Source organism: Ceratotherium simum, chromosome 39 (assembly GCF_057802395.1).
Source record: "Ceratotherium simum simum isolate JZ-2026a chromosome 39, ASM5780239v1, whole genome shotgun sequence".
Lineage (NCBI taxonomy): Eukaryota > Metazoa > Chordata > Mammalia > Perissodactyla > Rhinocerotidae > Ceratotherium > Ceratotherium simum.
In genome coordinates this window covers 11,896,268-11,921,182 of record NC_141938.1, presented here as the reverse complement: position 1 = coordinate 11,921,182, position 24,915 = coordinate 11,896,268, and the positions used below count along the sequence as shown (strand labels likewise).

Below are 24,915 nucleotides of genomic sequence, written 5' to 3'. Positions count from 1 at the left end.
TTTACTCTGTCCACCTTATCCCTAATCTATAAGCCCCGTCTCACTCAGTGTCACATCCCCAGGGCCGGGAGCGGGGCCAGACCTTCTGAAAACATTCAATAAATATCTGTCAAATACTGCTGAGTGGGCCACATGCCTCCGTCAGGGCCTCCACCAAAGGAAGGGGCTGGTCCAGGGACAGGGAGTAACGTGGACAGGGAGGTAGGTCACAGCCCGCCTCTCCGCGAGTCTCTCAACCCTGTTTGAGCAGACCGAGAGAGAAGTGGGGTCTCTCATGGGGTCTGCCCGAAAGCTGCCTGCCTAGTGCTTCACCCAGTTTCACCGACTGCGGTGGTCGGCCCTCTGCGCCCAGGTCCAGCACAGGGCTGGGCACCTGCAGGCCCTCGAGCACTAGCTGAATTAATGAATCCAGGACGGAAAGAGGAACAGAGAGGAGGGGTGGCGTGTCCTCGCCGCACAATCCCCCGACAGAGGAGGGGCGTGCGAGAGGCGCAGGCAAGGGTGGGGCCTGGGGACTTACTTGCAGACTCTGCCCCTCTGTCCGTCTCCTCCCCACCAGCCCCCAGTCTAAATCCCATTAGCTGTTAAGGCCCAGAGTCAGGGCCCACCTCCCAGCAGGGTCAGACCTGGGTTCCCGTCCTCTGACCTTCAGGTCACTTACTTCCGCTGAAGGCAGTTCTCTTTCCAAGTATACACGTTACATCTGATCTCGATGTCCCCACCAGACTACAAACCCCCTCAGTGAAGGGACCCTGTCCTCTGCTTCTCAATCTCTCTCCAAAGGCCTATCACACGACAGGCCCTCCAAGGCTGAAGAACGTCTATCCTTTCAGCGATGGGGAAGAGGGACCACAGAGTACAGGCCTCCAGACCAACAGGGAGACGCGCTCACCCGCCATCCCACCTGAGAGCCCAGGGATACCAAAGTGAAGCAAAGACGATACGAAATAAAGCCAGTAGAGTGAAGAGGCGAGGGAGGTGATGTGAGCAGTCAGGAAATTTCTAGAAGGCAGAAAGTGGATGAGAGCGTGCTCGGCAGGGAAACAGGAAGCAGCAGCTGCAGCCCAGAACACGCCATGGGGCGCTGCAGGGCAGGCGAGCCGGCCCGCCGGGTGCCGGGACCCTGAGAGGCCTGGGCGGGGCACCCACAGGCTGGGTGGAGGGCGGGAGGGGAGGGAGGAGGGGATGGAGCGACTGCTAACAGTGGGCAAGGGGTTTCTTCCTGGGGTGAGGAACATGTTCTGGAATTAATGGTGATGGCTGTACAACTTTACGAATACACCGAAAACACTGAATTGTACACATTAAAAGGGTGAATTGTACCATGTGTAACATATCTCAGTAAAGCAGTAATTTAAAAAAGCAAAAAGCCAAATGGAGAGACTGTATTTGGAACAACCAGCCCTGGGGAGCCCTCTCGCATCTACCCCCATCCCAGCACGGGCAGGCAAATTTCCTTCTGGGGAACTCCCGGTGGTTCCAGGTCTTAAGAGAAGAGCCAACGGTGTGGAGGAAACCGAAGCTCACGGTATGAGAACTGGACTCCAGGGTAAAGCCCTCCTCATCCAGGAGCCTGGGGGCCCACCTCCCTCACCAGAAGCCTGCTGGTCAAAAGAACTCCCTCTGCCCTGAACAGAGCTCTCAGTGGGAGCTCCCACCTGCAGGACACAGCCCAAGGAAACAGGAATAATTTGGGGACCACAAGAGAACTTGGGAGAAAGAAAAAACACCTAGAGCCAATGTCCTCAGATCCAAGATATGCCCAACAGATAAAAACAAGATACTTTAGAAAAAGAATACTCGAGAGTAAGAAAGGGCTCTTAGATATTACAAATATAGTACTCATGGTTTTAGAATACAATATTAAGACTGGAAAAACAGTCGAGGAAATCTCCCAGAATGTAGAGCAGAAAGACACCTTTTTGTAAAGGGTGAGATGTGAGTGAAGACACAATTCAGCAGATAAACAAATGCTAACAGCAGCTCCTACTTATAAAGCACCCACTGTGTGCCAGGCACAAACCTCAGCACTCTCTATGTATGAACTCATTTAATCCTGACAACCACCTCACGAGGCTGATACAGTTGCTCCCATTCTCCAGATGAAAAGACTCAGACATAGAGCAGTTAAGTAGTGAGCATCTCAGAAAGAGAAAATAAATAGATGGAAAGAAATTGTCAAAGAAATAGAAGAAAACTTTCCAGAGCTAAAATGAAGGACATCAAACATCCAACACGATGAACAAACAAAGGCCCCAGATGTAATGTCGTAAAAAACATCCTAAAGGCTTCTAGAGGAAAAAGAAACAGGTCATGTGTAATAGACTGAGAACCCACTGGCTTCAGACTTCTCAGAAGACGACGAAGCAATACTTTTAAAACTCTAAGTGATGGTCATTCTCAAACCAGAACGTTATACCCAGCCAAACGGTCATTCAAGTGTGAGAACAGAGTAAGTTGCAAATACACTAGGCGTCAAAGAGTTTATTTCCCACATACCTTTCTTAGGAATCTGCTAAGTAATTTAATCTCTTGGGACGTTACTTGAGAAATTACTCCAGTAAAACAAGAAAATAAACCAAAACACAGGGTAATAAATAAATCCCCCAGGAGAACAGTACAGGAAAGTCCCAGGGTGATGGCTAAAGAGGTGGTCTCGAGAGGAGCCAGTCCCGATTAAAGAAGGAAGACAGAGTCAGATGAACTATCCAGGGAAAAAACCCCACCCAACAAATGAAAGGATTGAGAGGATGGCACAACAGTGAAGCACTTTGGACGATGAAGACACAACGCAAGGGGAAAACAGGAGAAGCAGAGGGTATTCACAAAGTCACAGCTGGAATATGAAGCAAAGCAAACAGGGCCGAATTCTAACCAAGAATGATAAAAAAGAACCCATCTGACCTTGAGGGGACCTCGAGCGTTCTCCTTGGAGGGCCCCAGAGTTCACAGAAAGGATGAAGGAAATCCCAGCATCCCACAGTGAACAGAGTCAATAAAGTCAACGCCATGTGCTGTATTCCAACTTTCACACTCCATCTCTGATCTGAGAGCAGAAGTCTCAGTTTTCGTTCAACAACCTTAACAATGTCAAGTGTAGCTCCCACAAGGAGGGGTGGAAGGTTCGAAGAAAGATAAGGGGGCTCCTGTCCTTCTCTTCCTGAGTGGGAAGTCAGAAGCCATGGACCAAAGGTGACAGGGTTGAAGAATCCATCCACTCACTCGGTAAGTATTTAGTAACACCTGCCTCATCCTTTCAGCACCAGGATACAGCAGACACAAATCTCCCACTAGGGGGCCAGGGGAAGACGGACAAGATAAATAAGTAAGATATACAACATGTCAACATGACGCTAAGGAGAAAAATAAAACAGAAAGAAGGCTAAGAAGCATGTGGCTGTGTAGGTGTTTTGAGGAAAGAAACTTTGATTTAGACCCCGCAGCCAGAGGACTTCCTAAAAAAAGTGACATGGAGCCTTCTGTGGAGGTTCCAGAAGGTAAGCAGGTTTGCTCATTATTCAAAGTCACAAAGACATTCCCTGCAAAACGAACCACTGAACTCTGAAACATTTAGAGCAGACGGTGGATAAAAGGGGTCAGAGTTTAGGAAAAAGCCTAACTTTCATGCTGGTTAGTTAATAAATGGTTTTTTAATTTGAAAAAGAAGCAAATCAGCTTCTACTAATGTAAAGCATTAAGGTAGGACACAATCCAGAAAGATGACCCCTGCAGTGTGGAGTGGTATGGCCCGTGATGAGACCGGAAATGCCAACGTCCCCTGCTGCGCATTTCTGTTCGGTTTGTTACATGTATATATTTGATTTAAAACATACTTTTTAAGTACATAAAGAATAATTTCAGAGGCTAGAGTGTTGTAAGAAATTCACTGGCTCTTGAACCTGACCCACGTTGCACTGAGGACAAATAGTGACCAGGGCATTGACTACTGGACACATTTGAAGCAGCGGTCATCTGTGCAGGGGCCCACAGACAGACTCTGCAACAAGCACCCTCCAGCTACTAATTTAAACTCTGCCCGCACACTGACAAGTCAAGAGTGCGCTTCATTCATCGCCCCATTTTTCAGGTACTTGGAGCTCAGAGACTCTGCCGCGTGCACGTGACCACATGTGGGTCGCTGGGCCTCTCTGAACCTCAGTATCCACATCTACCTGGTGGATTCCATGGGGATCCCAAGAGGACCACACTGCAGGGCTGTCACGAGCAGAGCTCACGGCACAGAGCGAGTGCGTGATAAGCGCAGACAACTATTAATGTTTCTTCTGGTAGCTGCTTGGTGACTGACCCAGTGGGGGACGAAGACGAAATGAGCACTTCAAAGGTGGATGGAAATCATCATCCTGGGTCCATCCCCGAGAGCAGGGGAGAGGACAGGTGAGGGATGGTGAAGAGCTGGAGGGGAAGCTGCCTGAGAAAGGAGGAGAGGGAGGCAGCCACAGCTCCCACTCGGCTGTCAAGGTGTGAAGGCGACCACAGAGGACACTGCTCCCTGTCTGTAAAAGAGGGCTGGGGTGAGAACGAATCCAGACCTTGCAGGTGAAAAGAGCCTTGCGGCATGGACTCCATAAGCGGCACGCATCATTACTAGTGACAGGTGCTTGAAAGATATCTGCCCATGTCAGTAACCATATCTGCTCTCCTCCAAGAGGCTCAGAGAGGAAGGAAGGAAAAGGGGCGAAAGTGAAGACTCAGGGAAAGAGAAATGAGGGAAAGGCACAGCTGGACGCTGAGGGAAGAAACCAGAAGAGAAAGAAATGGCTGCCACGTCACTAGGAATCTCGAGTTGACTCCCCTTCTGAACCAGAAGTTTCCACTTCTGTAACATGCGTCATTTCCCCAGCAGACTGTAAGCCACTTGCTGGCCCAGGCCCGGCCCCCACTGGGTCCCAGGGTGCGCTCCTGCTTTAGCCTGAGGCCGTCCCCGCTCACCCAGGGCTCACCCAGGGCTCAGCCCCCAGGCCCTGAACCGCTGTACTGCACACAGAGAAGACAGAGAGCCCAGCAGGGGCTCTCCCACCATGAACAACTTTTCAAGCAAAAAGCCCTTCCTTCCTTTATCAACACATCCATTCAAGAAATATTTGTTAAACCCCGGTGATGTGCTACGCTTCACAGTGGGGACCCAAGGGTGAGAAAACAGACTCAGCCTCGGTCCCCACAGAGCTCACAAGACGGCCACCAACGTTGTCCCCAAATTCCCCGTCAAATTCTCCAGGAAGTGTTCTCTGACCCCCATCCCATCTCTCCTCATTAGACTGCCAGGCCACACGGAATCCAGATCTTTGTGGGAGAACGTGGCACTCGTGTTCAACGAACGGCAGTGTGAGGGATGAGCAGGGAAGGAAGACGCGTAAGAAACAGGAGAGCAGTGAAAGGAGCGCCTTTTATGCTTTTTGCCCCAAATACCATGATTCTTCAAATGGCATCTCTCACCAAACGTGGGCCCAGTAAGTCATTTCCTGATTGCTCACCAGGTGGGCGTAGGTCGCCCTTCCCACCCCCACCACTGACTCCGTTCTCTGGACGCTTCTCAGAGCCCGAATCTATATACTGACATGTGACACAGTCACCACCTCCTTCGGGTTTTTCCTACAATTAAGTCGGCAGCTGAAGGAGAAGCAGAAAGGAAGGGGGAGGCCCATTTAGGGTCAGAGAAGGCTGCATCCTGGCTGGGTAACTTCTCACCAGCGAGCCGAGGGTGCGAGCCGGAAGCTCCCAGTGGGCCCTGCTGCTCCCCGGGGAGAGGAGGGAAGTTGAATGGTCAGCGTGGCGGGTGTGGGCCCCGCAGGGTTGCCGGCCGGGGCTGGGGCACTCACCGCGCTTGGGCTTGGGGAAGCTGTCGTGCAGCCGGAAGACCACTTTCTCCACAAAGTGCTGGATCTCACACTGCTCGGGGCCGCGGACGAACACCATCCAATCGTGCGTGAACCCCTCCGTGGTGGGCTTCTTGCGCAGTTGGGCGCGGTGTCCCAGCTCTAACTTGACCTGGACAGTGCACTGGCGGGAGAAAGAGGTGGGCACAGGGTCAGCGCAAAGCCTACAGCAGGGGACTGCAAGCTGTCGCCCCGGCGCCTACAGAGCACGGTCAACGCAGGCCACGGTGAATGAAAAGACCCCCGAGCAGTGCCATAGGCTCCTGAACCAGTGACGGGAGGGCGAACAGCTTCTGGGTGCTGCTGGTGGGCCAGGCAGTGTGCAAAGTCCTCTCTCCCCAGCAAGCCCACTCGAGGCTCCACGTCTCCTCCCCATCCTCCCCTTGTCCTCTCCATCCCGGGGCACAGCCTGCCCGCTAGTCCTCCAATAAATGCCTGGCTCATTCCTGCCTCAGGGCTTTGGCACCTGTGGTTCCCTCTGCCTCGGGTCCTCTTCCTCTAGGCCTTCCCATGGCTGGCTCCTTCCTGTCACTGAGGTCTCGGCTCAACTGTCACCTCCTCAGGGAAGCCTTCCCTGGCCACCCCATCTGAACACACCCACCACCACCTCGTCACTCTTTATCATATCGTCTGTCCTCAGTGTTTTTCACTATCAGAAATCATCTTGCGACCTGGAGTGCAATTAACTCGTTTATGGGTGAGGAAACTGAGGCTCCGAGAGAGAGCTGCTAAGTGGGCCCAGATTCAAGCCCAGGTGTGTGGCCCCCAAGGGCCTGCTCCCTTTGCCCCTCTGCCATCTTGCCTCCCTGGTCAAGTCCCCCAGGTTCCCTGATTACAGCATTTTCATTCTCCACCCTCAGAATGCCTCCTGGAGAACAGAGACCCTTGGGGTCCCGGGAGTCCTGGCACCAAAAGCAGAAGGGTGCCTCACGGCGAGAAGGGAGGGGCGAGCATGACACCACCTGGGGACGAGTCCCAGGCCGACCTGCAGCCTCAGCAGTCAGGCTCCCTGTGTGCCTGTGTCTGACGCTCTGCCCGGAGCGTGAGGCAGCTTGTGATGGTTCCACTCCACCGATCACAAAGCCACAAACCTTCCAAGCACCCGCTACAGCTGGGTGGGCTGAACCTCCTACGAGGAACCCACTGTAAACATCCACTCTGCCTGTGCACTCCTCCCCAGACTTCTCACGGACACAGCCTGACACTTAGTACCAAGTGCAAGAATGTTACAAGGGAGGCAGAGGCCAAGCGGACACTTGTTCCTAAGTGCTGAAATAACCGGGAGCAGGTCAGTCGGCGGGCAGGCGGTGGATCTCACGCTTCCCAAAGGAAGCTCCCCCGCCGGGCTCCGCCAGCCAGCCCTCCCTCCACTCAACCGCCCTCCCAGGCCCCAGACCAGAAGCCTCCCGCTCTGCACCTGCCACTCCCTTTCCCACCAACTGACCCCGTGCACCCTTATGGCCACAGTCCCCCCTGTACCTGCCTCTTCTCTGATATTCCCAGACCTCGCTGAGACCCCATTTAACCCTGCCACCAGCGTCCTCTCCCTCTTCGCCCTCCTCTCGCTGTCAGTCACTGCCATGAAAACAGGGCAGACAGATCCTATCGCTCGCCCTGTTTCAAAGCCTTCGATGGCTCGCCACTCCCTCAGAATAAAGTCCAAATGCCTCAGCACACCTCCCTCTGTCTCTCCTCTCCTCGGCTCTCCCCCTCTCCCACCTGTGTGCTTCCTCAAGGCTGAGATGCTCGTGGTTTTTTGCTCTTTAACCCTTTTGATGTTGGAGTGTATCTGCAGTGCACGTGTATGTTTCACGTATTGAGGGTCCACCCAATGCACACACACACACACACACACACAGACAAACACACAGAAGCTGTTACTAAGTTGGTGGCATGCCTTAGAGGCTCAGAACTGAGGAAGCACAGGAAATGCACACACCCTACGTTCCGCCTCGATGGGTCGCTAGCCATCCCAACACACCAGGAGCGTCCACCCTGCCCACCTCCGCTCCTTCTAGCCTGCAGCCTGGGTGCCCCACACTCATCTCTCTGCTCATCGACATTCCATTCGTCCCTCACGCCCCAGCTCAAGTGCTACTTTCTCCAGAGCCCTCTCCGACCGCCACACTGGAAACCAACCAGCCCCTCAGCGTCTCCACAGCGGTCTGTGTACAACCAACTCTGTGCGCCCACTCCAGCCCACCCCTGCTGCTGGGCTGCTCGCTGCTGCCTCCCGGGGCCACACCTCGATTGTCCTTTTAGCCTCAATCTTGGAACCACAGTACAGGAGGCACCAACAACACTGGATGACTTAAACTAGAGAGCCTTCCCAGATCAGCGCGTTCTAAGCAGTGCTTTCCAAGAGGGAAGGGCCAAGGTGGCAGATAAGGACACGGTGGTCCTGATATATGAGGAGCTAGTGGGAGGCTCTGGGCACTTAGAGGGCCAGCTGTGAAAACAGGGCAGAGGAGTTCCCCGGCACAGACAACAGCCCCTGGGGGGCCACACGGGAAAAGCTGAGCAGGGCCTCGTGGGAGCCGGGTTCACCGGAGGGAGGGGCGGGGATCAGGATGGAGCGTTTAGATTTGACACAAAAGAAATGACAGCCAATTGCAAGCAGGTGATGGATGCGAGGGAACAGTGTCTGAGTAAAAGTACGCCAGCCATTTGTGTCTGGTCTGGGCTGAAGGCAGAAAAGCACAGATAAACAACCAAAACACGCCTGTCAGGAGGCAACCAGAGGGAGTGGCTGGAAAGGGGGGATAAGTCGAGCCTGAAACGGGAGAACCCCGGAAAGGGTGGATGGAGGAGAGACGAGGAGACTCAAATAACTTCATGACCCAGGTAGCTGGGATGCACCGATGCCACGTGACGGTGGGGCGGGGGGAGTGGGATATTCAGGAGGAAATAGCCCACCAAAAGCTAGAGATGAAGGACTAAGGGTCTGGATAAACACGTAATGCTCACATCGACCACGAGCATCTCTGTGCAGAGCGCTGCACACAGGCGACATTCAACATAAACAAACCCCAACAATATTTACGTTATTCCGAAAGGGCTGTAAATCACCATACACACTTCCGTGTGTGTCAGAAACACGTGTGTCTCTTCCTCTCTGATCTGTTTTCACACTGAGGAATCGGGAGATAATCCCTGGATTGCTGGGAGGGCTACAGGTGGAAAACCAAATACGTATAATCATAACAATAACACTCCTCCAGACGACTTTCGGCTCCTTGGAGTTAACTCCCACGTAATGAGCTGTCTCCTCTGAGTCTGTTATTCAGCAATCCGGCTGCTCCAACCTGGGCTGCCTTCCCGGCACTTCTGAGTACGTGGGGTTCCCACCCAGGGCACGCGAGAGGCAGAGCAGTGATTGTGAAAGAATGGAAGACAACAGTGCCATCGGAGAGGGGGAAAAGGCAAGCGCCAAAAATACGCTCCAGAGGCCAAAGTAAACAGGAAGGTTCCGAGGCGGCGATGGGGAATCTTTGCAGCCGGTAGGCCATGCCCAACGCTCTGCCCGGGCAGCGTCTGTGCCCCAGGGGGCTGGCGCCAACTCAGCCTCAACACCCCCCAGGTTCGAGGTTCCAATGCCTGGCCTTCTGTACCCTGGTGGACTCAGGAGAGGAGCACGCCCTCGACCTCTGGAATCTTCTAAGAAATAAAGACAGTGGGATAACACGGACTCTAGGCCACTATGTTAAAAAAGAAATCACTGCTTCAACGAGACTTTCACGCTAGACTGAACTGGAGGCAAGGAAGAAGCTGAGCCCTGGCCAACTACTCTGACTTGTCAAGTCACGACAATTTACTAGCACAGCTAAGCCAATTTCACCCTCAGGGGTCTGCCCCTCTCCTTCCCTACTGTACCTGGACTTCTTCCCCGTCCACCAGAACCAAAGAGCAGAAGCCAGTCAGTTCCTCTGTCTCTAGGAAGGGGGCCTGGCTAAAAACGTTCACTGCTGGTTACGTTAAGCTCACGACTACCTCAGAATGGTGAATCTCACCAGTCCTGCTGGCTGCTCGCAGGACCCCCAGAGTGGGGGGCTGGAAGCAGCCGGGCCTCAGTCCCCGCCATGTCCCGGCAACTTGGGGGCCACTTTGCCACCCGCTCCCCCAACAAAAGGCCGGAACAGAGGGGGACATTCCAGGCCTGCCTCAGAAAGGGTTAACTATTTTACTTCTGGGAAATCTTCCCAAAGGCACGGAGATGGTGCGCTCAAGGGCTCTGAGGGCCATCTGGGGACAGTTACGCTTGGGCAGAAGGCCTCCACTGGGCACTGCCCTCTCTCCAGGCCAACTGGCAGAGGGCACTTAGAACCCAAGGGCCGGGATCCCAAGTCCCGCAAGCCAGGGAAACAGACCCGGGAGGGCAGCTCCCAGATACTTCATACCTAAGAGTACAGATCCCTCCAGGTGAGGACCCAATGGCCATCACCTGGCAGAGAAAGAGCCAGCCTGGTTCCACCAGCTCCACTGGCCTCAAAGCCCTTTCTTCACCGGATCCTTCCCGCCTCCTGCGAACCCCTCCTTCAGCTGGGCCCCAGAAGGCAGGTCTTTAACACCAAGTTCATCTGCAAGATTTCCCCTAATTTTCAGGTGGGAATTCTCTAACAGATGCCCTTCCCTCTGGGAATTCGCACTTTTCCAAGTGGTATAATTACGCCTGGAGTTTGGCAGCTGCATCTGACTCCCTCAGGGGCAACAATTCCCTCCCCTCCCAGGAGGAGAACGTGTGGAAGAGCCTGGGTTGACTGCGCCAAGTCCGAACGGACCCAGCAGGGCTGCGGGCAATGTGGTCCAGGCACGCACATATGCGACAAGGTGCTGGTTCCACGGAGCGACAGAAACACTAGACCAGAGAAAACACTCCGTGCAGAACTTTCTCCCTCCAGACCCGACCGGGGGCTCTCAGGAGCAGCCACCGAATCAGAATGGGAGGAAGATGGGGAAACAACCAACGTCCCTCTGTGACAACCCTCTCAAGAGGGCTGCCTGCCCAGAGATGGGGACACAGCCAGAGGCAGGGACCTCTCAGTGACAGCTGCACCCCTCTTCTGGCTCCATCAGGCCTGCTCCCTTTGACTCAGGGCACAAGGTTAACGACGAAGGGGCTCAACGAATGGATGTCTAGAAACTCTCTAAGGACAAGCATGCAGACCATGGGGATATGCAATGCACCCACAATCCCTAGAGCTTTCCAGTTCCTGGGAAGGCTGGCCCTCACCAGCCTGCCTCCCTGGGGAGGCCTGGGACAGGGTATACATCACATATGTACGAGATGCCCGAAGATGTGTAGATGCTGGGCTGGGGGTCCCCAAAGTTCTCCGGGGAGCAGTACTGCGCGATTTTTGAATGCGCACAACCCCAGTAAAGGCATCTGCCGCCAGGCTGGGTGAGCCTGGTTACAAAGGAGCCGGTTCCTAGCTACTTTTCTTTCACCAGCAGTCGGCGAAGCTCAGCGCCAAACTTCGAGTTAGAAACTACTGGACGAGGGGCGGCCCCGTGGCTTAGCGGTTAAGTGCGTGCCCTCCGCTGCTGGCAGCCCGGGTTCGGATCCTGGGCGCGCACCGACGTGCCGCTTCTCCGGCCATGCTGAGGCCACGTCCCACATACAGCAACTAGAAGAATGTGCAGCTATGACATACAACTATCTACTGGGGCTTTGGGGGGGGGGGAACTACTGGACGTAAAAGGGAAGAGGGCTGCGGTCCCTGCCCTCAGGTACTTGACAACACACTAACTTGAGGACAAAATCTTGGCAGGTTGACCGTCTGGCCATAGTTTCAGAGCTGGCTTGGGGAGAAGCCCATCACTCTGACATCAGTGGTCTTTCTGCGCAATTCTGAGCTTTTCCACACAAGGTTCGAGGAAAGAACAGAGCTCCCTGAGAATCCCACCAGGCCCTGACTCCTCTTGGCGCCTTCGTGGGCCTCCATTTCCATGTCTGTAAAATGGGCCATCACTGCTAGAAACAAACCACCCCTTCTGGAACAACAGAGTACAGTCACAGGTTCCCAAACCCAAACTTGGGAGAGCCTTCGGAAGAATCAGCAACTCAACTGTCTGATTCACTGGGTCGATGCTTCTGTGAACAGGACTCCCCGGTCCTGTGGAGAACAGGACCACCCAGACGCTGACACCACCTCCAGCTCCCTAGGCAACCCCTGTCCCCAGGGACAACCCTCCCACCCTCTTTACTGATCTTTCCAGCATTTGCTCAGGCTTTACACATGCCCATTCCTTCCCCACCATCCTTGGAGATAAATCACACGCCTCCCAGACATGACTGCAGAGTGAGCAAAGACCTCAACCCGAAAACACATCACTCCTTCCCCCCTAAAAAAATACAAGTCTCACAGACAGTGGACTTGTAAGTACAGACTCAGGGTTGGGGAGAAAGCAAACAGATGGGTCAGGGCAAGGGAACTAGACTTTTTCCCGAGAAGGTGGGAGCCCAGGGCAAATGCAGAATCCCCTTTCTTAGCTGGGCTGAAAGTTCTATAAAGTACATCAGGAAGGTAGAGAAGCAAGGTCTCCCAAAGCAGGCAGGCCCTTAGGGGAGGGTACGGTTTTTTCCCATCAGACCAAGGACAGGTGTGGGGCATCTTGGGGGAGAAAGGGAAAGCCGAGATTCTGCTGGGTTCAAAGCGTTTCCATGCCCCAGAAGTCATTCTGGAACATTCACAGCCAACTCACCCACATGGGTAAAAGACACTGTTCTCTCCTGTCGCCCCAGGGGCCGCCATCCCTGTAAGAAGGGACAGAGCTCCTGGGCCTCTCCCGAATTTGCATGAAAACGCAGCCGGGGATGGAGAAACAGACTAAGGGGTGGCACATACTCTCCCCTGGGACCAGGTTCACTTACAAATACTTCTGCGATGATCTAGACCAGCCCTGTCCAATGGAACTTTCTGCCATGACGGTATTGTCTCTGTGCCGCCCAATGAGATGGCCTGTCCCCCAGTACTGGTGGTTACTGGGCACTTAAAATGTGGCTGGTGCAACTGAGGAACTTCCCATTGTGGTTCTTGTCAATTTAAACAGCCGCATAGGCTAGTGGCTGCCGCAGTGGGAAGTGGAGATCTCGCTCTCTCGGGCCGAGTGTGTTCACCAGTCCAAGACACCAAGTCACCAAGACACCAAGTCACCCGAGCAAGACAGTTATCTCCCGGCCTATCCTCCATTCCACTGACATAAACGACAACCGCCCAGATAGCCAGGGCCCAGCACATCACAAGGGGAGTGGACATATCCGGGCCCAAGACACCTCCCCGGGGACTAGCAGGAGGGTGGGAGGCGGGAGCCACGTTCTAAGCCTGTGTGTCCCCAACAGGCCTTTCCCAGAGGCGGGCTTGGCTGAAAGTGGACCCTGAAGGTACATTTTGTTTAGTTTAACTCAATACAGATTCAAGGCAACATGCTCTGTCCCTTCAAAGGAAATGAACTCACACCACGCAACAGCACAGCCGAAAGGTTAATCATGGTGAGAAGATGCCACAGGTACGAGCCTTAGTGACCCTGTGCCAGCACAGGCAGCCGGGACGGGCGGGGGGGGGGGGTCTCCTGCCCCCCACCCCGACACCTCGAGGCCACACAGCGCCTTACCAGACAGAGCTGCCGCCTCGGTGGCGCCAGCAGCCAGGGACGCCCCAACCTGCCCTCGCTAACGGCGGAGCTTTCAGCTGCCACCCCCACAGCCCCACACCGCCTTTCCTGGCCTGGCGCCCCTGGAAGCCAGGGGCAGCAGGGGATGAAGAAATAAATGATCCCACATTGGAGGCCGCAACGGTCCTGGGTTTGAGGAGGGGCAGGGGCTAGAGGACCAAAGCGCAGAGCTGGTGCAGGGGGACCAGGGGCCAGAAAGGCCTTGGGTTTACCAGTACCAACAGGATTGGCTCCGGGTTTCCAGGGCGAAGGGAGAGAGACCAGGGGAGAGTTCAGGGAGACTGGGGAACCATGCTGGGTTTGGAGCAAGGCAGGGAAAATGGGGTGTGGGGGAGAGAGGGCAGGGGCTGAAAGTCACAGCATCAGGCTGGGGGATGTTGGGATTTAGTGGTAGACCCCGACTGTAAGGAGAGAGGCACGGGGGTTCTGGGGAGACTGCAGGTCTGTGAAGGGCGGACGGTGGAAGCTGGAGGAACCAAGTGAGGAGAGAGATCTGAATTAGGGGAAAAGGTGAGGAAGCGGAAATCAGGGTCCCGGGGCAAAGAGAGCCCAAGCCGAGGGGACTGAGGCATTTGGTGTCTGAAGGGCATGGGGGCCCCAGGTCAGAGCAGAACCTGCCCCTGGGCCTGGTCTAAGAGAAGAGGGTCTGAAGGTGAAAGGGACAGTCCCTCAGGCACCTGGGGCTGGGGGAGAGTGACCAGGGCCCGGAACCAGAGGGAAGAGGCAACAGGGCGAGTCGAAGTCTGAGGAAGCAAGCCCAGGTCCAAGGAGGGGGGACAATCCACACAGACCTGGGCCCTTGTGGGAAAAGACCGAGGCCCCGGCCAGGGTTTGAGGAGAAACGGACATGCAGGCTGAGGCAGGGACAGCATGAGGGGAGAGAGAGGGCTCAGGCCTGGGAGAGGATGAGGAGCAAGAAGGCTTAGGGCGGGCCTAGGTCCCAGGAGTCCCAGGGGGACTCAAACCTCAGCGAAGGTTTAAGGGAGAAGAGGCAGCAGGCTGAGGCTCAGGGAGTTTGAGGGGACTCAAGAGTCAGGGATCCAGAGAGGGAAGGAGACACAGACTGGCCCTGGATCCAAAGGGGAAGGGGGTACAGGCCGGATCTGAGGAATCTGAGGGGTCCCCAGGGGCGCCTGTGGGACTCTGGGCTGGGCCAGGGTCCCGAGGTATGCCCTGCGGGGCTCTGGGCCCCACTGGGGTCTCAAGGGGTGTCCCAGGGGAGTCTGGGCAGGACTGAGGTCACAAAAGGCATCCCAAGGATGTCTGGGCAGGACGGGGGTTCCGAGGGGCGTCCCGCGAAGGTTTGGCCTAGAGTGGAGTTCCGAAGGGGGTCCCGGGGGAGTCTGGGCCAGACTGGCGTTCCGAGAGGCGTCCCAGGGGGATCTGGGCCGGACCGGGGTTCCGAAGGGCGTCCCGGGGAGATCCCGGCCGGACTGGGGTTCCGAGAAGCGTCCCGGGGGGCGTCTGGGCCGGGCCGGGGTTCAGAGGGGCGTCCCGGGGGCTCTGGGCCAGACTGGGGTTCCGAGGGGCGTCCCAGGGAGTCTGAGCCGGGGTTCGGAGGGGCGTCCCGGGGGGTCTGGGCCGGGCCGGGGTCGCGGTGGGGGAGGGGCGCCCCCGCCCCACATAAAGGCCCGGGGAGCGGCGGGCGGGCGCGCACAAAGCGGGGCGGGCGGGCGCCGAGCGCGGGCGGGGAGGCCGGGACCGAGGAGGCCGGGCGGGAGGGCGGAGGGAGGGGACGAGGGGGCCGGGCGGGCGGCGCGGGCTGCGCTGGGGCGGCGCGGCCGCTCCTCACCTGATTGTCCATGGCTGGCGCCCCGCCCCGCCCCCGGGCCCCGCGTCGCTCGCCGCCGCCGCCGCTCAGCGCCGCCCCGCCGCCCTCATTGTCTGTCAGGCGCCGCCGCCGCCGCCGCCGCCGCTCCCGGCCGCCCGCCCGCCAGCCCCGCGGAACCGGAAACCGCCGCCAGCCCGGGTCGCGCACCGACCCCGAGCCCCCGCCGCCGACTCGGGCCCGCCGCCCCGACTGACAGCCTCCTGGGCCAATCCGCGGCGCGGAGGGCCGCTCGCGGGGCGGGACTTCCGGCCTGGCGGGGGCCTGTCGGGCTGCGGTCGGAGGGACGAAGCCCGCAGCCAATGGGAGGCCCGGACCGGAGGGGCGGGAGGAGGGAGGGAGGGAGGCGCGAGGCGAGCCCCGCGGAGGGGAGCGCGAGGTGTGCGCCGCACGTGGAGGGGGGCGGGGGCGGGACGGGCGCGCCGCGCCTGCGCACTGCGGCCCCCAGGGGGCGCTGCCTCGTGGCCGGAGCCTCCCGGGGCCCGAGCCTCCCGAGGCTGGAGCTGAGGTACTGAGTTCGAGCCCAGGGGAGGGAGGCCCAGGTACGCTTTTGTTTCCTAACCGCGTGTTGCTACTATGTGATGGAATGAGCCTTGCGCTCTGGCTCTGCAGATTAATTTACCAGTCCTGGGTCTGCATTATGGTAAGCCTGGTCAACTCGCTTCTCCCCCTGGGTCTCAGTTTGCCATCTGTAAAATGGGGACAATCACAGTCCGGTGTGATGCTGGCTCATGCTTCTTTGAATGATGCAAATTTGAAATCTTTTACATTAAAATGATCAAGAAAGTCTCCTTTTATCCACGAAATTCATAATGCTAGTCTCTCCAAAAACCGATTTTTACTTTACTCATGAGCATGTAATTTTGTTACTTGTAAATTGTATTTAGATCAGATAGAGACATAGCGCCCCATCTTTTTCAGGATCTTGTAAGCCACTGGTCTCTCGGACATTAGGACTTCTGCCTGCTACTTGGGGACCTTTGTGCAGTTATTTTAAATTCCTTCTTATAATTAAAAATCAGGGATTTTGGTTTGTTTGGGGTTTTTTTCCCTCCCCTCCAGTTCTCATTTAAGTGTCAGCCAAATATTCACTAGGTGGTGGGGCCGGTGCATTGCGCTGAAGAACAGCACCAGAAAATCAATAACTTCGGATTGAAAGTAAGTCCCAACAAAAACTCTAACGAATGTCAGATTGTTGTCATAACGACACCGTGCTTTTTAATCCAGGGCAGGGCATGCTGGGGGGTGGGAAATGATCACGCTGAGAAAATAAGTGGCAACTTTAATCTGGGTACAACTTTGATTTTTTTCAATCCTATAAATGGCTGTGAGCAGATCAGTGATTTTAAGTGGTCCTTGAACCAGCGGATTCAGCATCACCCGGGTACTTCATTAGAAATGAAAATTCCAGTCTCCCTTGATTTATGGAATCAGAAAATCTGGGTGCAGGGCCAGCACCCAGTGGTTTAGTTTAACCAGCCCTGCAGATGGTTCTGAGACTTAGTCCACTTTCAGAACCACTGCCCCCGGTAAAGGGACAAAAATGAGAGGGTAGCAATTTGTCTCTGATGGAAACTTGCAGTGAGGAACTTTAAGCTACAGTTGTTGCAAAGATGATCTTCAAGAACTCAGACCCCTCTCCCTTACTCATCTGGAAAATTATCCTTAAATTAGGTTCTGAACTGCTGGGGGTTTTCAAAACTACATTCTGGAGCTCCCACTAGGTCAGGTACAATCCTTTGAGCATCAAAAAGAATAATGGGGAAGCAACCCAAGTGTCCATCAATGGATGAACACGCAAACAAAATGTAGTATATCCCTACAATGGAATATTATTCAGCCTTAAAAAAGGAAGAAAGTTCTGGCACCTGCTACAACATGGATGAACCTCAAAGACATTATGTTTAGTTAGATAAGCCAGACAAAAGCGACAGAAATGTGATTCCACTTATAGGAGGTCCATAGAGAAGTCAAATTCATGGAGATAGAATGCAGGAGGGTGGGTGCCAGGGGCTGGGGGGGGGGAGGGAGGGTCAGTGTTTAATGGGGACAGAGTTTCAGTCTGGGAAGATGAGAAAGTTCTGGAGATGGATGGTGGGGATGGTTGCACAACAATGTGAATGTACTTAATGCCACAGAACTGTGCACTTAAAAATGTTAAAAGGGTAAATGTTATGTCGTATATATTTTACCACAATTTAAAAAAAAGAATAGGGGCCTTCCCCGGTGGCGTAGTGGTTAAGTTCGTGTACTTCACTTTGGCAGCCCAGGGTTCGCAGGTTCGGATACCGGATGTGGACCTACGCACTGCTTATCAAGCCATGCTATGACGGTGTCCCACATATCAAGTAGAGGAAGATGGGCACAGATGTTAGCCCAGGGCCAATCTTCCTCAGCAAAAAGAGAAGGATTGGCAACAGATGTTAGCTCAAAGCTAATCTTCCTCACACAAAAAATGAATAAATAAAATAAAATAAAAAATGATAATAATAACAAAAAGAATAGTGGTCTATTTGACACTGTGAACATATAAATATCCGTGAGTCCATAATGATATTAAAACAACAACAAAGCTCATTTGTCACGTTTGAAGTTGATGACGGTATCGACTCCTTGCTTACCTTGCTTTTACATCGTGAAACCAGCCCCAGTTGATGAGAGAAAGCTCTTTTTACAGAAAAATGCCAGCCAATAATGTTGAAAGATGATAGGGAAAAAATCACTATTTTGAAACCCCTAATGAAATAACCATTGTAGACAAGAGTCATCACTGAATACTAAAACCATTAACTGAAACGTTGATGGGGGACTGGGTAATTTCATGTCCACCGAAGATCTTCTGTCAGATTGCCTTCTAGGTGCAAAGAGGGGAAACAATAACTTGACAATGGAAGCAACATGCCATCACCACCACAATCCAGTAACCACTCTCAGCAACGTAATAATGGGACAGGCAGAATGACACTCTCCTGCTAGGGTGTGTTGAAGAGTTTACAGCACCAGAAAGTGTTCTTCCTCAAAAAATTTAACTCGGATTTAGTCGCGCCTTTAACCCTAACTTCCAGTTTACAGGAGAAACCCGTGGAGAGAGGAACATGGAAATTGACACCATGAGAAGCAATCAGACAAATCATGAGGGCGGCACTCTCAACAGCCTGGTTTCCTCGAGTCAACAGGATGGAAGGAAAGAAACGAAGACAGCCCAGGATTACAAGAGCTGGTGTCACAATCTAGGGTCCATCACAGTCTCTTGGTTTGGAACAAACCAGCTACGTCAACTGGGGATCTCTGACTATGAATTATTTTGGATGATATTTAAACACATATTTAGTTAGGTATGATAATGAGATTATGATTGCGTAGGAAAATGTCCTGATTTTTTAGAGATGCATGGAGGCAAAATGCCACCATGCTAATTGCCTTTAAAACACATTAATTTAAAAAAATAGATGAAGCAGGGCTGGCCCGTGGCGTAGTGGTTAAGTGCACGTGCTCTGCTGCTAGCGGCCCAGCTGGTGGCCGGGGTTCGGATCCTGGGCGCGCACCGACACACCACTTCTCCAGCCGTGCTGAGGCCGCGTCCCACATACAGCAACTAGAAGGATGTGCAGCTATGACATACAACCATCTACTGGGGCTTTGGGGGAAAAATAAATAAATAAAATTATAAAAAAAGATAGATGAAGCAAATATGGCAAATGTTAAGAAGTGTTACATCTAGGGGATGGGCGCATGGGATTTCATCAAACTGTTCTCTATACTTTTCTGTGTCTGTGAAATTTCTATAATAAAAAGTAAAAATTTTAAAAACTGCATCCTGTGCCTCAAATAGAACCACTGTATTCCTTCCTCCAGGAGGTAAACAGAGGGCTGCCCCATTTTCTCATTAGTGGTGGCCATGTCATAGCCAATACCTGCTGCGTGAACTCAAGTGGACAAATTTTGAACTCACATTATCTCATTTCATCCTCACAATACTAAGAGGGAGATGTTGTTGCCCCCAATTTGCAGGTGAGGCAACTGAGGCTCACGGGAGGTAAGTGAGTTGCCCCAAGTCGTATGGTGAGTAAATGGCAGAGCCAGGGACCTTTTCGATGAGACCTACCCTGACCACTCCATTTAATCCTGCCGCCCACCCTAGCTCCCAAACCCTCATCTCTCTGCTCTAATTGTTCCTTTTCCACTACACTTATCACCTCCTAGTATATACATATTTACTTATTAAGTCCTTTGTCTACCTCCCCTGGCTAGAATGGAAACTTCAGGAGGGCAGGGATCTTTGTGTTGTTGACTGATGTACCCCAAGCACGCTGTCTGGCATGTAGCTCAAGAAATATCTGTTGCATGAAATGAAATAATACCGAATCACATCATGAAAAGGTGAGTTCCTTTTCATTTCTCTTCTGGTCTTTCTAATTCCTTCAAGAGGAAAGTCTCAGCTTGGTGTTCATGTATCTTAAACTCCTCTCTGGGGTCTTCTGATCTCCCTCGATGACAAGAGAACAGATGTGGAGCTGAGAGCTTGGGACAGGTGACTGGCACAGGGCTTCTCAACCCTGCCTGGGCATTGAAATCTCCTGAAGAGCTTTAAAAAAATTAAAAATTGCCCAGGTCCCACCTTCAGAGATTCTGCTTTCATTTATCTAGAGTAAGACAGGACCATGCCCCTACCTTTTTTTTTTTTTTTTAATTTAGCTGGGGATTCTACTGTGCAGACTGGATTACGAATCACTGAGCTGCGGTTAGGAACACTTTTTGTTGTTACAGTATCTAGTTTTAGGGTTATTTTTGATCTGTGACAAATGACTTCTTGAAGTGACACAATGTTTCCTATTCAAATCCATCAGCTGAGCCAAGAGGGTAGCTTTAAAGAAAAACAGATAGGAAAGCAAATAGTAATCTGAGCACGTGGCAGAATGCATAATTGATACATGTTATCCCAATGTTACAAAAAATGAAATTGAGGCACAGGCGGAAGACATAACTAGCTCATGATTGATACATGTTATCCTGATGTTACAAACAATAAAATTAAGACACAGGCAGCAGACATAACTGGTCCAAGGCCCATAGCTAGAAAGTAACATTTTGGACCTGGAAAGGCTAGCTTGCTCTCTGTAACTGAACTGCTACATTAGGTCTCTATTGCCCTCTAGCGGTCCAGTTTATTTGCACCCAAGGAGAGGGCTTGACATCTATTCCTCTTTCACATTCTAGATGGTTCAGCCCTTCAAGGTTTTTTTAGGACTCCTCTTTGTGGCCCCCAGGGTGTTCCCTGGACCTCTCAGTTTCTTGCCAGCCACCAATGTACACACAGCCACTCATAGCAATATTGAATATGACCAAGTTGAAACAGAGCCTGGTGGCCAGTTGGAGACCTATCCCAGATTAACTTCAACTCAGCAGACCTTGAATGTCACCCTGAGGCATTTTACCCTTATCCCGTAGGCAATGGGGAGCCATGAATAGTTCTGGAGCAGACTGAAAATACATGCACCAAGGCATCTCCCTGGAAAAGCGCAGTACACTGAGCATTTACAAATTTTCTCTCCCTTAGCATCATTCTCCCTTTTATTTCTGGCAACAGTCCCTGATTTTGGGGTTCCTCCCAGGGCCAATATAAGCCTGTAAGGCGTCTGTATGTGAATTTTAAGTTGGCAGCCCTTCCGGAAGAATGCCAACTCATGACAGGGTACAAGCCTTGATGAAGGGCTTTGGCCCCCACTTGCTGCCTCTTCCCCACTCTCAGACCTATAGTCAGAGTGGGAGTCTCCCAGCCTCCACCCCGAGGAGGAAGCACATGACTGAAGTATCAAAGGATCATATCCCTCTGGCTACTGGGATCGGTTGGGGGATGGGTCATCATCTAAGACCAATGGAGAGTGACTTTGGTCTTTTAATAAGGTAAAATTCACATGACATAAAACTAACCATTAACCATATTAAAGTGGCGTTTTGAACATTCACAGTATTATGCATCCATCACCTCTGTCTAGTTCCAAGACATTCTAAACCCCAAAAGGAAACCTTGTCCCCATTAACAGTCATTCCCCATTCCCTCCTCTCAGCCCCTGGCAATCACTTATCTGCTTTCTTTCTCTATGGATTTGCTTATTGTGGACATTTCCAGAATAAATGGAATCACACACTATGTGTCCTTTTGTGTCTGGCTTCTCTCACTGAGCATCATGTTTTCAAGGTTCATCTATGTTGTAGCATGTGTCAGGGCTTCACTCCTTTTCATGGCTTAATAATATTCCATCGTATGGATGGACCACGTTGTGTTCATCCATTCATCCATTGATGGACACTCATGTGGTTTCCATCTTTTGCCTCTTATCAAAGTGCTTCTACGAACATTTCTGTGCAAGTATTTGTTTGAATACCTATTTTCAATTCTTTTGAGTATATACCTAGAAGTGGATTTGCTGGATCATATGGTAATTCTATGTTTAACTTTTGAGGAACCTCCAAACTGTTTTCCACAGTGGCTGTGCCATTTTACATTCCTACCAGCAATGCAGCAGGGTTCCAATATCTCCACATTCTCTCCAGCACTTGTCTTCTGTTGTTGTTGTTGTTGTTTTAACTATGGCCAACTTAGTGGATGGGAAATGGTATCTTGGTTTTGATTTGCATTTCCCTAATGACTAATGATGTTGAGCATCTTTTCATGTGCCGTTGGAGCTTTAGTGTATACTTTTCAACTGGAAAGGACATAAGTCTAGTGCTGTTGGCAGCCATGAGGTAGACCAGAGGGATATAGGGAGCATGGCCCTGATGACATCATTTGAAGCCTGGATCCAGCCATACCTGCTGCCTGATCTTCAACTTCAAAAGTAAATATGTTGATTGTCTGTTGGTCATTTCAACCAGCTGGAGTTGAACATTTTGTCCTTTGCCACCAGGAGTGCTCCCTGCTATCTATCTGCTGCCTCCATGCCCCAAGAGGAGGCTGTGAGGAGGAGTCAGCAGGGGCCAGGAGACAGATGCTGGGGACAAATCATGGCCATGCACTTAGGGCTAGAGGCATGGGGGGCAGAAGGCAGATGCTTCTCTATCTGCCTCCTCTGGAAGGTTTTGAACTGAGGTTCTTAACTTTTAGGGTGTCAAACACTCCTTTAGAGAATCTCATGAAAACACAGCTCCTCTCTTCCCAAAAAACACCAAGACATACAATGTTTTGTAGATGACTTCACTAGTTTGCAGAAACTCCATCCCTCTCCGCCCCCTCTTCCCACCACGATCCATCCTGTGGCCATAGATAAAGAACTTTGGTTTCTAGAACAATAAAGTCAGAAGGACCTGGAAGCAAGGAACCCAGGATTCAGGTTCAATCCACTGCTGACTCACTGTGGTGTGTGTGTCCTTTGCAGAAGGACAATCCTGGTTGAAGTCCAGGCTGTGTGGCCCTGGACAAGTTGCTTGCCCTCTCTGAGCCACATCTATAAAATGAGAATATTCTCATCTATCTGGAGGGGTCTGGGAGGGGCGATAGGTTCCATGACGTGTGTCATGGGCATACAGCCCGTGGTAGCCACTCAGTAAATATGTGTGGCCCCTCCTTTTTCAATTTCTCCATCTCTCTAGCAGGCCAGATGGGCTTGCCTCTACTCCTTTTGGAGGGATGCACTCCAGAGGCCTAGATATCATGTCCAGACCACCATCTTTTGTGGAGAATGTCAAGTGGTCCCTGGATACTGAAACCCAGCCCAGCCCCCCAGGTTAAGAACTTCTTGCTATGCACTCTCCCGCATCTACTAAGCTCCAGCAACAGCTATCTTTCTGTGGCTCTAGTTCATTCCCACCCCAAGAGTTTCACACCTGCCATTCCCTCTCGCCAGAATGGTCCTGCCCAGCTCTTGGCGTGGCTGGTTTCCTCTTGTGGTTGAGAACTCACCTCGAAAATGCACTGCCCACTGACCACCCATTTGAAAGGGCTTCTCCTCCACTCCATGGTCCTCTAGAACATCCCCATGCTTTATGTCTTTGGCAGCACCCATCAGCGTCTGGAAGGGCCTTGTTTGTGTGTCTTTTTATTTGTCTAACATGTGTCTCCTCGTTAGGACAGGGACTTTGCAGGTCTCTGTTGTCTTGTATCCTCAGGGAATAGTGTTAGATATAGTAGGAACTTGATATATATTTGTTGAAGAGTTGAATGAATGAATAAATAGGTGGGAAAATAGATGAGTGGAAGGAGGATTGATGATTTGGATGGATAAATGAATAGATAAATAGATGGCTAAGGATGGATGGATGGATGGATGGATGGATGGATGGATGGATGAAGAATGGATAATAGTTGGATAATGGATGGGTGGAAGGATAATGAGTGATGATGATGGATGAATAATGGATATATGGATGGATATATGGATGGATGGATGGATGGATAGATGGATGGATGGATGGATGGATGGATGGATGGATGGATGGATGGATGAATGTATGGTTCAGTGAATGGTTCGATGGATGGATGGATACATTAATGAATGAACAGGTGGATAAAAAGATAGATAATAGGTGAAAGGTTGAGTTAATTAATTAATGGATGGGTAAATTAAAAGATGGATGGATGGGGGCTGGCATCGTGGCATAGCAGTTAAGTGTGCACACTCCGCTGCTGGCGGCCTGGGTTCAGATCCTGGGCGCGCACCAAGGCATCGCTCGTCAGGTCATGCTGTGGTGGTGTGTGGAGGAAAATAGGCACAGATGTTAGCCCAGGGCCAGTCTTCCTCAGCAAAAAGAGGAAGATTGGCATGGATGTTAGCTCAGGGCTGATCTTCCTCATACACACACACACAAAAAGATGGATGGATGGTTCAGTGGAGTTCGATAGATGGATGGATGCATGGATAAGTGGATGGATGAATGCATGGTTCAATAAATGGTTCAATGGATGGATAAAAAGATAGATCATAGGTAAAAGGATGAGTTAATTAACGAATGGATGGGTAAGTTAAAAGACAGATGGAGGGATAGTTCAATGGAGTTCAATAGATGGATGGAAGGATGGATGGATGGATGGATAACTTAAAGGATGGACGAATGTTTGCCAGACTCCATGCTAAGCACTTTATACACATTATCTTGTTTTATCCACACAGAAATCCCATGAAGGCAGGAATATTTCCATTTTGCAGACAAGGGGCTCAAGATTCAGAGGTAAGAAAAATCACTTCCCTCAGATTATACAACTAGGAAATGGTGGAGTAGGGTTCAACCTTAGGTTACCTGACTCCAAGCCCTGTGCTCTTAACCACCGTGGAAAGCATCCTCCCCTTGTCCCTTGCTCTGAGACCCTGGCCACCCCAAGTCCCCTCCTGATGCCCGAGCCCCAACAGCACCCAGATTGCCCAGGTCCGGCTTCCACGTTGCTCCGCCATCAACCAGTGAGATGGCCCCACAACTCCACGGGAGCACATGCAGGAGTGTGTGAGGGTCCGTGAGGTCTCTGCAAACATGTGGGAGTGTAGAATAAGGTAACGGGAAAACATGTCCGTTCTCTGGGTTGCTCCCCAA

The 24,915-nt window shown here is 52.1% G+C and overlaps 1 protein-coding gene across 2 annotated transcripts in view; it reads right to left on the bottom strand.

Annotated features, from left to right (window-relative positions):
- Positions 1-15,463, bottom strand: part of MLLT1 (MLLT1 super elongation complex subunit) — a 59,281-nt gene extending 43,818 nt beyond the window's left edge. Inside the window, exons 1-2 of one of the 2 annotated variants that reach the window (XM_087425643.1) lie at positions 15,358-15,463; positions 5,838-6,018 (exon numbers count right to left, since the gene is read on the bottom strand). In XM_087425643.1, coding sequence (XP_087281769.1) covers positions 5,838-6,018; positions 15,358-15,369 — 193 coding nt within the window. In that variant the 5' untranslated portion in view covers positions 15,370-15,463. The remainder of the gene's footprint in view (positions 1-5,837; positions 6,019-15,357) is intronic. The other variant, XM_087425642.1, reaches the window with a different exon arrangement.
- Positions 15,464-24,915: the final 9,452 nt, after the last annotated feature.